Source organism: Phyllostomus hastatus, unplaced genomic scaffold (assembly GCF_019186645.2).
Source record: "Phyllostomus hastatus isolate PE091 unplaced genomic scaffold, TTU_PhHast_1.1 phas_scaffold_46, whole genome shotgun sequence".
NCBI lineage: Eukaryota > Metazoa > Chordata > Mammalia > Chiroptera > Phyllostomidae > Phyllostomus > Phyllostomus hastatus.
The window spans coordinates 30,620,108-30,633,215 of NW_025334032.1; the positions used below are offsets into that span (position 1 = coordinate 30,620,108).

General features: G+C 39.6%; 2 protein-coding genes across 2 annotated transcripts in view; one reads left to right on the plus strand and one right to left on the minus strand.

The window, feature by feature from the left end:
- TNKS (tankyrase) overlaps positions 1–13,108 on the minus strand; it is a 168,463-nt gene that overhangs the window by 98,913 nt on the left and 56,442 nt on the right. The window lies entirely within an intron of this gene.
- On the plus strand, positions 10,217–11,956 carry LOC123807725 (protein FAM71C-like). The gene is made up of 3 exons (XM_045821774.1): positions 10,217–10,244; positions 10,314–10,936; positions 11,717–11,956. The coding sequence occupies exons 1-3, from the start codon at positions 10,217–10,219 to the stop codon at positions 11,954–11,956; spliced, it is 891 nt and encodes a 296-aa protein (XP_045677730.1).

Here is a 13,108-nt window from a genome sequence, read left to right on the forward strand (position 1 = left end):
TATTTCTCCCTATAAACAACCAGGGAAATGGAACTTCTTTCTCATTAACTTCAATGAAAGAATTTTAATTTAAAAAACCTAATGTTTTTAAAATGTAAGAAAACAGATTTGTCCAAGACCCTTTATGATAAAGCTTTATAACAAAATAGCTTTTATATAAAGAAAATGGGGGGGGGGAGGACTTGATCTTACTGCCCTAAAAACTCTGCTGGGTCTTTAGAATGTTGTAATTATGATGAGAAGAATAAAAGTGGATGTATGCCACATTAATAAAATCGTGGGGAAAAAAGAGACTTTTAAATAATTTCCTAGAAAAAGTAAAAGCTGTTCAGAGGAAGGTAATTAGAAAAATCATCCAAGTGAACTTTCCCTTCTCCTCTTTACCAAAAAAGATAGAACCTCATTGAGTCTGACGGAACCTTTCAAGGGGCAAATCCCTGTTTCCTCACTAGAGAGAAAACCTCATTTAAAAAGGAAGATGTATGTATTGGTAATAAGTTCCCATCATACTGATATTCGGTATTTCTTAATTTACTAGTTGGTGACCTACTGACCTCTAACAGCTTCGAGTATTTCCATGTATCAGTAATGATAAGCCATAATGAAAAATATGAATTGTTACTATATTTCATGTTTTGTTTTTTTGTTAATTTTTAACATTAGATTTAAAAGTGTACCAACCCTGCAATGTAGCAATCCTTATGAAATTTGACTAAAGGTTAATATGCAAGTAAGTAGTCAGTATTTTAAAACATGAGGTTTGAGAGAAACTAAAACTAAAATTAATCTTGGATTAGCACTATGCTAAACACTGCAGAAGTGTAGTAAGCCCTCCTGACAATGATTGTTTCTAACAGGACACGGACAAGGCCACAGAAAATAACGTAAGGCCATGCCACAGCTGTAAATGTGGCCCACAATCCTTTCATCTAACTGTTACTTTCTTAATAATGACATCGCCAGCCTGGTTTCAGGATTGGGTCTGCTAGTCACTGATGACCCAGGCCTCTGTGTGAGTAGGTGTACACACCTCTAGTGTACCAGACAGAGTAAACACTAAATGAAGCACAAAAAACTATGATTTACAGATTGAAGATATCTTGCTTCCTTACTAACAAGATATTAATTAATACCTTAGAAGGAAAACTAAAGAAAGGGCACTTTTGGAACTCAAGTTAAATAAGTTACTACCTACTGACATCTTCAGGAAAAGCTTTGGAGATCATACGAGCTTAAACATTAAAAAAAAAAAAAAAAGCCCCAAACGAGCGCACCAGTGCACACACAGGCAGGCACACTTTCACCCCCATTCAAGACGGCAGTTTCCTGTGTCCACGCCACAATGATGCCGATCTCCTGACACCGCTGGATGGACACAGAAGGAAGTGCTGTGTGCTTGGTAGAACGATACTGTTGTTAAGAACAAGCTGGGGAAGAATTGCATATTTTTTCTTTTGCTTAGTTTGTTCATTTCAGTTATTTTGTGTCAAGCTTTTAGGTGATGATGCAGAAGCAACTGGAGAGTGAAACTGAAAAGTATCATGTAAGGCAATATCCTCTTAACACTGTTGAGCAAGAAAAGTATGGAAAAACAAAATATTCTAAATGGGAAAATACACAAAAATGTTAGACCAAAAATACTAAGCCTCAAACCTAAACAGAAAATGCTGAGTTCTTGGCTGTAGTCATTTCTAAAAATCAATTGCCCCTTCCTCTGTGCCCTGTAACACTTTCTGTATTGTACGGAAAATCATTTTGGGGTCTGTTCTTGCTTGCCCAACTTGGGCTCCTAGAAGTCAGGGAACATATTTGATACTCATCCTTACATCTCCATTTTAATTAAAAAAAAAAAAAAAGAATACCCACTTCACTTTCCCATTCTGGAGTTGTGTATATTTCTTAAAAAGAATGTCTTATCTAGCGAAAGCTCCATGGCAACAATGGAGGAGCACACTGTACTTAGGTTTACAACTAAAAGTGAAAGTATTACAAGATTACATAAGAAATTCCTGAAAAAACCAACAGGATAGCATTAGATATAGATTTAGAAAACAACATTGTAAGTAAATCAGGATAAATAAACACAAAACTTGATGTGGCAATTGGAAATTGCTGAAAATGGTACACTTTTAATTCATTCAAAAAAATTATAAACAAACTACATTGATTCAGAAAGTACCTGGCCATGTGGTATGAAAAACGGAGACAATAGTTGAAGATACAAAGAAACACTGTAAATAGAACATGACATTTTAATCTTCTTTAAAGTGGGCACCTTGGGACCTCAACAGTTCTCCAAATCGCCACCAGCCGTCCTGTCCTATTTTTCTGAATCATCGATTGTCTGAAATCTCTTCCTTTTCACAGGTGATTACAGTTTTGGGAAAAGCTAGAAGCCGCAGGGCTGTACGAGGACTGAGTCACCTGGGTGGTTTGGTGTTTTACTAAATGATGCATGAGTGAGCATGTTGTCTTGATGAAGCTGCCAATCACCACCATTTGCCCATAGCTGTGGCCTTCTGAATCATCCTAATAGTTTCCACAGAGGAATATTCAAGCTTACTGCAAAATCTGATGCAGATTCATTGCTCTACTCACTCATTTTGAATGCAATGGACACACAGTACACATGCTCACTCAAAGGCGTCTACTGCCCCCACTGACTAATACAATGAAGTTGTCATTGTTCACACAGGTGTATTCCAGTCCACTCTCCTTGGGTGCCAGGTTACATCAATGTTGCACAAACCATTCTTGTTATATTAACAATGGTTGGACTTTTTCCAGATAGACTACACACACACACACTTTCCAGTACAAAGTTTGACTTGCTGTGCATATAGCTTGTTAGCTTTTCAGAACCTATCTAATTGAATTACTGCAGAAAAAAAAATTTTTAACAGTAATCAATAAACTAATCAAGCATATAGCCATTTATGTTATGCAAAGAGCTTGTTGATTTTCCTCCTTCTTCAAGAGAATACTGGACTAATTAAAGTGGTGAGGTTTTATAAGAATGAATAAAACTACATTTTAGTATATAGCACATTTTGTTTACCCATTCTTCTCTCAACAGACACATGTGTTGCTTCCACACGTTGGCTCTCACTAATATGCTCCTATGAACGTGACTGTACAAATATTTCTTAAGAGTTTCTGCGTTCAATTCTTTTGAATATATACCCAGAAGTCGAATTGCTGGATCATAACATTTTTATTTTTATTTTTGAGGAACCTCCATACTGTTTTCCACAGTAGCTGCACCCTTTTACCATTCCAATGGTACATAAGAGTTCCAATTTGTCCACATCCTCACCAATATTTGTTATTTTGTTTTTTTTTAAATTTTAATAGTAGCCATCCTAATGTGTGTGATGTGGTGTCATCCCAAACTCTATTTCTTTTCAAGACTATGTCTAATGAATAAATTTTTAATAAAAACAGACTTCCCAAGAGTCTATAAGTGACTTTAAAATATAGGTAATATAAACCTATCTGAATAATTTCTCATATTAAATTATTTTAATAAACCAGATTTTGGGTTTTACTTGATCTGTGTTTACCTTTTGTTGACTTAAAATTTATATAAAAATAGATAAAATACTCATCTTTTCTTACTATTAATGGGAGCATAGTGTAATCAGCTACAGGGTATGACAACTGGGTATAAAGAAGTACGCAGTACTTATATACTTTTAGTCAGGGTGCTATTATGGTAGGTTCTCCAAATAAGGTAAAATAACGAATTTTCTATGTTTTGATGTAAGTTTACATGAGTTTTTGTTGATTGAACAGTATTTTCTTTGCAGGTATATACCAAGATTCATATGGTAGAAAGAGTTAACACATTTTTACTAAAGGTACCATTAATTCATTTAAAATAGTGAATTAAAATGTCTCCAGAAAAAACCTGATGAGAAATTAGAGCTAAAAAATGACAGAAAAAAAATGGTGCTCAATATTTTAAACTAATTAAACTAAGTCTCATTTCAAGGATAACATTAAAAGACATTTATACATACGGGAACAGTCTGACAAATTGCCCCCTAGATGGTTCACGGCTGGCCATGTTTATGAAGGATGGCATTATTCCAGCCCATCCACCACCTTAGACTTTTTGCTGCCAGCCCAAAAAGTTCACAGGGCATTCAACTCCTAAATGCTGGAAGAATAGTTTTTATCTTAAGAAGTATCAACGCTGTCCAGTCAAAGACCACCAAAAACACACCTGGAGCTGAACAGTGAGGGAGACCACATACTGAGGGGGAAGGGTGGGGCAACTCCGTAAGAGGGTGTTAGAGAGGCTCTATGCTAGCATTTGAGATTTGTTCGGAGGGCCTAAGGAAGCAGAGGTGTATTTTAGATTGGACGTTGCAGGAAAATGGGGGCAATTCTATGACTGGGTTAAAAAAAAAAAAAAAAAAAGCAGCTGTCTCTCACGTTAGCCAGATGATGATGTTTGATATTTTGTGAGTCGGCAATGACCTTTTTGTCTGGCCCAGCTGTCACAACAGTTCCCGTATACAAGGCGCTGTTTTCTTTCTCAAAAAGAACATTTAATTGATAATGAAAAAATTACTCCTGAGTACAAATTCATAAATTTTTAAAAAAACAATGAACCTGTCTTGGAGCACTCTTAGTATGCCAATTTAATTCTCAACCACTAATAACCAAAGACAGATTCTTGAATATAATGGATCCAGTCAGACAGTAATTTATTTACTTTCCAATATTATAGTCTAATTTAAAATGCTCAGGGGTAAGTGAACAATCCTCCAATGAACAACTCAAATAGTACAGCCTCGTATTTAAAGATAAACATAACCTTGGCATGGTCATAATGTAAGAATATCACTTTTCAGCTAAGGAGCTCAAATATAATGGGAAAAATTTACAAAGGTCCATGATGCTTTTCTGAAATTATCCTTCGTTGAGCAAATAAAAGTAAATCTCCCATTACCCCTAAACTTTCCTGATTGTGTTGAGACATTTAGTTTACTGAAACACGTATGTAGAAATGAATGTCTTAAGGGAAAATGAATGAAAGACACTAAGTATAGGGACTGTAAGTACTCAAAGAAGTCGTTTTGCTTCTGCACACTCTCAAATGCACCACTCACTGTAATGCACTCACAACAAGAACCCAAATCCCCCACCTTTGACACTGAGAATTCATGTTAGTTTCTGAGGAAGAGCCTCAGTGGTTGATGAATCCATTTAATTAAATCAGAGATAAATATAAAAGTTATTAAACTGCATTAAGCACATAAAACAGTAAATATATATTATATTCTCTTACATGACAAAAAGTAAGATCTTTCATTGAAAAATACCAAGGAAAAATCCAGAAAGCCATACAAATAAAGGACTAAATGAACAAGATTATACAGTGGAAAGAAAAACAACTATGTAGTGTATTTTAAAGTGATCATATATTTCATTATTTCAACTAAAAAGAAAGTTTCTTTCCTCTTATTTTATTTTTTTAGCCAATAGAGAAATGACTGGTCAGAATCAAAAGAAAGCCGCTCTGACATCCTATCAATAAAAACTGTTTGATAGGCTGTTTTGCTGTGTATAAGCAACTTAGTTTGTAAACACGGGTTACTCTGAAAGCCTAATGGATTTTTAGACCAATTAAAGACAGGTCTATCTACAAACAAACAAACAAACACCCAGTGTTCCTGAATGTTAAACTTCAAGAACTGATGAAGCAGTATTAAGATTTGCTTTAAATAATAACATTGAGAACATTCAGACTTAATCATACCACATTACTGGACAATGGCAAACCTATCGGTAGAGTATGATGATAAAAATCTAGAAATATTTTCAACTCAGCTTCATAGGAAGAAAGTTAACTTGGTAATAGAAGTAGGTAACACAACCATTTGTTTTGAGGAAAAACTCTGTCGTAAGGCATTCCTTTTGTAAATTTAAGTCTTTCTGCAATTTCTGTAGCTTCCTAAGGATATCACTCACTTTGTTCTCCATGAGTAAAATTTGTAGGTCATCCCCACCCTGTTTCCATCTCTTTTAATTAAGTTTGTAAAATTTTTGCAATCATTCATTCTTCTAAGTGTTCTTTAGCCCTGTAAACTGTGCACCAGTTTTACAATGTATGTGCATTTATTTCTCCTGTGGGGCTTTCTATGCAACATCTTCCTACTTTTTTTCCTTTTTTTTTTTAAGATTTTATTTACTTATTTTTTTTAGAGAGGGAAGGGAGGGAGATAGAGACAGAGAGAGAAACATCAATGTGCAGTTGCTGGGGGTCATGGCCTGCAACCCAGGCATGTGCCCTGACTGGGAATCAAACCTGCGACGCTTTGGTTCACAGCCCGCGCTCAATCCACTGAGCTACGCCAGCCAGGGCTCTACTTTTTTTCCATTCCAAACAATATACCAATCTCCTTTCTTGTAGCACATTGAAAAGAATTTCCTGCTTCACATCGTCAAATGTTACTTAGAGGTGGCTATCTTTATTTTCATTCTTTGGTCAAATTGTGTTTAAAAATATCATCTCAACTTTTAACCATTTTTCTCTGAAAAGTATCACATAAGGACCTAAAGTGAAAAGTATACGAAATAATCTTTTCCATTTTCTTTTCTTTCTGAAACAAAGTGTACAAAATACTATTCGGCACAATTCTTTTGTTCTGGGGAAAAAAAAGTAATCAAGTAAAATGTGTGTGTGTGTGTGTGTGTGTGTGTGTGTGTGTACACGTATATGTGGACTCGGCTTACGATTGTGGCTATTTTCTTCTCCATGAGGTTAGAAGTTCTTTGGGTCCAAAACCTGCCATAATTCAAACTATCACCGACAATGTTTAAGCATGGCATTGGACCCAAACCACATTTTAAATAATGGACAGAATTAGTGGCATTCACATGGGAGCTGTGATTAAGGTACTGAATAAATATAGGGAAGTATGAAAGGATCCAAGAACCTTCTATGAAGCACTAGTCCTTTAAACAAGTTCCCTGATTAGGAAGTAAAATATCGAGACAAACATCTATAAAAAAATAGAACCTTAAGAAAAAGGAATGAGTAAAATCACAAACTTTTGGTATAGACGTATACCAAAATAATTAAAATAATGCTTCTATGTTTAATTGAGTTTCTTTCCCCTCTGTATTCTTAGCCAGCCTTCTCTTTTATAAATCATTATTAATATTTTTACTTGGCATGTTTTTGTTTTACAAAGAGTATAGGCAAGTGGTTATTTTATTTTCCTGTATTAGGTTTTTAAAATAAAAGACCTATTTTGCAAACAAATTCAAAAAATTTGTTGCTCTTCTGGAGAAAAGGATATTCTGCCATGTCTGTCTGTTATTGCCACTGGCATTCTAATAACTTCTTAAAAACAAGAGCCATTTTTATGTCCTGTCATAAGCAATACATCATTCACTTTCAGTGCAATGGAGAGTAATAGAATAATAGAAAAACAACATATGGAAAGTTTAGAACATCAATAGAGAAAAAGATTCTTTTTCACTCACCTGGGGCCTATTTCCAAACACTGAAACCAAATACATATAGCTAGAATTATAAAGAGCAATGAATTTTTCCCCACAAAGAAAGAAACCAGAGGGAAAAAACACAAATAAAAACCTATACACAGAATGTTACTCTTCTTCAGAAAGAAAAAAATATGATACAAACTGGAGTAAAGTTTTCATAATCTTCAAATCAATGGGCAGCCTATTTGTAAAGCCTTCCTTACCTAGCAAGGATGAGTTCCTGTCTAATTAACCTAAAAACTAATTGTAAAATTTCCCACATATAAGAAAATTCATAGTCACTTCAGATAATTATACAACCTCTATTTTCATTTAAAAAGACTTGAGTGAGCATATGATTCACTATATTCTTCTCTATGCCCAGTCAGGCTGTCAATTCAGGTGACCTTCAGTGTCCACAGCAAAAGCTGTCTGAGGATCATGATCAAATGTACAACTTTAAGATACTCTAATTTACTGACACTGAAAGTAAGCCTCCTCCTTTCCCTGAGATGAAAAAATACTGCTCGCATCCCTATCACAGTCAGATGCATAAAGCTAAGATGGCTAATATGGTTAAAAAGCTTTCTGGGAATTAGTACCTACCTACTGCCTACTTACTAAGAGTAGTGAATATATACTTACCCAACCTGGAACACTCAGTTTATTGTGTATTTCTTAAGCAAAGAAATACGTTGTTTTCTTTGCCCTTTATTACTTCCATGTCGATTTCCAGAAAACAAGGATATTTTCTCCTGTAAGCACTGTACAATAATTAAATTCAGGAAATTTAACGTTGGTGCTTTTATGTAACACAGAGTAAATATTTCACTTTTGTTATGGTCTAATAACACCCTTTACAGCATTTTCCTGTAAAGGATCATGCATTTTGCATTTAGTTGCCACGTCTCTTTAATCTCCTTTAATTTGGAATACTTCCTAAGCAAGGATTCCAAATTAAAGACACTGATTTTTCTTTCAAGACACTGATATTTTTGAAAAAATACAGGACAATTATTGTGTTGAATGTGCTTAAACTTATGTTTGTGTTATGTTTCCTCTGAGATTTAGTTCTGTGTCCCTGGCTGGACTAGAACATAGGAGACCTTCCCAGGCAGTACACCTACGAACACATAGGGTCATTTGACTCTACTGGTAACGGTAATTCTGCCTCCCCAATAAAGGTATTGTCAGTTTTCACACAACAGTTACTGTTTTCCCCAATAATCAATCTATGGAGAAACAGGCTGAGAACCATGCAAATACACTGCTCCTCATCAAATTTGGTCCCTGAGATTGAGCGTTCACTAAGTCTTGTCTTAAGCGGTCTTTACTGTCATGGTGATTTTCTGACTCTAACAGTCTCTCCACATTTATCAGTGGGCATTCTACAGAAGAAAGAAGCTCTCATTCATTCGTTTATTCATTCGTCATCACTGCATGAATATATTTATTCCTATTTTATCTCATGGGTTTACTCAGCATTACCATCATTATTTATTTTGATGGTCAAAGCATCCCAAATTTGGTCAGGGGATCCCCTCCAAGCTGGCTCCTACGCCCTTTTGACATTACTCCATTATGTTACTGATCTCTTCCTCACTTTCTAGCACAAGATATTTCAGGCTTGTCTTGCACCTTCCCTGTCCTAACCCTGATATCAGTCATTCCCCCAACCCCCATGGCAGATCTCTTTTAACAGCCTGTACAGGAATAATGTACAGAAACCAACACCTGGGGACCAGGTGTGCTTCATTGCTACTGGAGGCGAGGGCGCCGGGGAGACACTGCTTCTCAGCTTTTCTGCAGCAGACCAAGGACATTTCCTCCCCAGGATTCTGTATCTACAGCTTCAACCCAACTCTACAAGGTTTTCCTCTGTTTGTGTGGAACAGTAAGACTCTTGGCTACCAACACATTTATTCAATTTTACAATATACATAGAACAGTTTCAGAGTTACTACACCACAGTGCATTGCAAAACAGCTTGATAAAAAGAATTTCAACTTCGTGTGAAATTGCCCCTTTTTCCCTTTCTAGAGTTAGGTATAAAGTTCAAGTAGTGTGTTCAAAAGTTACTTGGATTAGTTCTTTATTTCTTTTACCGTGGTTATTTATCCCCCCCCAGATAAAAACCTCTTATTGAAAAATAAAGGCAAAATTTATCTTACATAACATATTAATTCAAGTTTAACTTATTAAACTCTTAATGCAGTTTAGTTATTTGTTCCCTTATAGGCAACAGACAGCGAACTCAGTATTTCTAGAAATAAGCGAGAAACCCAGTAACAGGTTCTGAGAAAACAGTCTGCAGACATCTACACCTATATGCAGGCTTGAGGAAGATAAGGGGAGGCTTAGGGAAGCTTTCCCTGTTGTACATTCTAGCTTGGTGACTGGAGTTAATGCTTCACAGGAATTCCATGCTAACTATATGACTTTAAGCAAAAGCTCAAAAATACATTCAATTCTTAAAGCTTTAAGTATTTGTCACCTAACAGTGCTAGTCATTTACATATCATTGCCTGTGGTAGCCATGTGAAAACACGTGCCTTGAAGAAGCATACTTGTGCTCCACACAGTAAAACACATTGTAAACTGGTATTCTCTGCACCTTTGTGGGGTGGCGGTTTGCAGGAGGACGCTGTCCCTGTAGGGAGAGCCGTGGAGATGAGGACACAGTGCTGTGTGTGACAGCGGACTGCAGGTCACAATGGACAGCAAAAGCCTAAAGGCAGCCGGTGAGGGGCTGCAGTTGAGACCAAGGTGGAGGTTCGGGCAGGACGTGCAGTGGTCTTAATGAAAGACAGACACGGGTAGCAACACGACACTATGGCAGGGCAGCGCCCAGAGCAGCCACATGCTGCCCATGTTCCACGGCTCCATGGGGAAGCTGCAGCGGCAGCTGCGCAAGGGCGAGTTCGCCATGTTCAAGCACAGCCCCATGTTTGAGAGCGACTTCATCCAGATCAGCAAAAGAGGAGAAGTGATCGATGTGCACAACAGTGTGCAAATGGTCACTCTGGGCATCGCATACACCAGTCCCAACCTTGTAATACCTGATGTCATGCTGCTGGCACGACCTGCTGTCAGCTGCACAATCGATGCCAAGCCTGACCTACACACCCAGGGAAGGGCACTCAAGTCAGCCAAGAGCTTGGAGCTGACCAGGCTGCTTCCTCTGAAGTTTGTAAAGTTGTCTGTCTACAGTCATGAGAACAAACAGCTCCACTTGAAGCTGGCCACTGGCCTCTCCTTTTACCTACAATTATGCCCTGCTTTAGATGCAAAAGGAGATCTGTTTGCACACTGGGAAGACCTGGTGTTCTCCCTGAGACCGCCCGTGGAGGCTTACAGCAGTACCCACGCCGTACCGGCTTGTGGCATGATGGACCTGCCTGGGTTGGAGGCAGAGGACAGGAAGAGCCCAGAGGTAAGTTTTTGCAGAGACAGAGAGGGGATGCAAGTGCTTCAGGAGAATAACCGGAAGCTCTCAGGCTGCCCCCCAGGCTGACCTCAGGCTGCCCTGCTAGGCTGATGGGGGGAAACACTGCATGTGGGAGGGCTCAGGCCAGATGAGCCCCTGTGTGGAGGCCCTGACACTGGGGAGGCCCTGAGTGCTTCTGCATATCCGAGGTCCCTTAGACGTCAGTTCCTCTGACCTCATACCTGATGTTGCAGAGCTGTCCCAGCATCCTCACCGTCCAGTCTGTTTTGGAACACTTGCCTGCTACCGTGGACTCAGGCAGTCTGACCTGTTGTAGGACCCCTTTAACGAGAAAGCCCTTCCGTTATCTGAGTCACGAACTGATTTTTGCATAAAGCTGTGGCACTGCAGCATGCTTTGCACATAGGCGCACAATATTAGTAACTATCGGAATGTAAAACAGACATGGCTTATTGCCGAGCAGGCTCCCTCTAGGGGTCTCTGCCCTAGCTCCCTAAAGGGAGATTGTATGCAGAGCTTTATGCACTCTGCTGAGACAACTGCATACGGCACAAGCACACTGGGGCCTCCCCGGCACTGGAGCTGTCCCAGCGAAGCTGCAGTGACCCTTGTGGGTGTGCCGCAGGGGGGTTCCTGCATCCACTGGGAGACTGCACTTGGTGACTTTAACGGCTCTTCTATCGATAAGCTCTTGAAGACCAGTGGCAGTCCGTTCTAGTCTCATTCATTTTCTTCTCTACTTCCCCGTTTCTCCTTTCCTCACAGGCCATGGAGCTCCATGGAGAAGGGGACCAAGACCAAGTCAGTGTCAGAAGCCTTCCCATGGTCGCTGAGGTGTCTGGGGCCACCTCTCTTGCTCATGCTGGTGGGGAAGGAGTCCAACAACATGTTTCACGCAAATACTCTGTGCTCAGCGTGAGCGTGGATGCAGGAGAGGAGACGGCCAGCAGCCCTGTAACAGAAACCGTGGAAGGTCACGGAGACGGACTCTTCCTGTCAGCCTGACTGAGAGAAGGCAATATAAGTGATCAGAATGGAGGCCAGAGAGTCTCCCAACACCAGGCTGATGCCCTTAGGAAGGGAAAGGAAAAGGAGAAAACTCCCACCAAAAGGCTCTCCCATTCCGGCCGGAAGTGGCAGGGCAAGCCGATCCCAGGATCTCTGGAACCACTCGGGGACAGAACGGGAGAACCACCAGAGCAGCCCAGGTACCCGAGGACATGGCTCCACCCCCCAGGAACACAACAGCCTTGGTGTCACCCGAAAGGGGTCTAGATTATCTCAAAAATCAAGGAGGAGCTGATCTAGAGCTAGTTCTGGGGGTGGGAGCATAATCCAGAGATCTCTTCCCTCGCCGCTGCCCATTCTGCAGATCTCCCAAGACTACTAGGAGGGAACACTCTAGTCATTCACGGAACCTGTGGGTATCAACTAGAATGGATCTCCAATGTTATGATCCACCCATCCATTTTAGGATGGGGAAACAATGCCTGCTACATGCTTTAAAAATAAAGAATTTATAAATTGGCCTGTTATGGGCTCAAAGAAATTCCATTTTGGCTCCCTTCTTCCTGAGCTAAGTTGAAGTGGGCACTGATTCCTAGTACATGCCTGTGTTATTTGGGCAAGAACATCAAGATGCCCAAAGAGTTTGGTGTGTCTGGTGCATCCAACTGCCTGTACGTTGAGCTTGCCAATGTGTGTGACAAGTGCCTATGTCTTAAGTGTTACGCACTGCGTGTCTATAATTTGTGTCCAGAGGGTTCAGTGACTTTGAAATGGTCCGTTTATCTATAGCACTTGCTTTTTCAAAATGGTGCTTGTCTGGCATAATTGTGTGTTTGAAGGAGTAAATCTGTCTTGGTTATTAGTATGTACAGAGTGGTACATTGGTTTGGGTACACTGTGGTGTTGGCCAGCCTACTGAATTTACCACCGCTACCCACATCCTAAGAAGTTTCAGTCATGGCCTCTTCTTCCAGCTGGCACTGCGACCAAAGGCAAACGTGGTGACCCCACCTGCCACAATTCTGAATCACATACTCAGTGTCCCCATAAAAAAGACGGACATTAATTCTGCCCCTGAGAGCCTCACACTCTCATCCTCTCACTGCACCTCCACCCAGGACTGAAGGCTTCTGCACAAGTGTCGTCCCA

Bases quoted from the DNA above. Each gene is read 5' to 3' on its own strand.
- LOC123807725 (XM_045821774.1), top strand. From the start codon at position 10,217: ATGGACAGCAAAAGCCTAAAGGCAGCCG. The intron at 10,245-10,313 runs GTGAGGGGCTGC...AATGAAAGACAG, and splicing joins CAAAAGCCTAAAGGCAGCCG to ACACGGGTAGCAACACGACA. The intron at 10,937-11,716 runs GTAAGTTTTTGC...CTTTCCTCACAG, and splicing joins AGGACAGGAAGAGCCCAGAG to GCCATGGAGCTCCATGGAGA.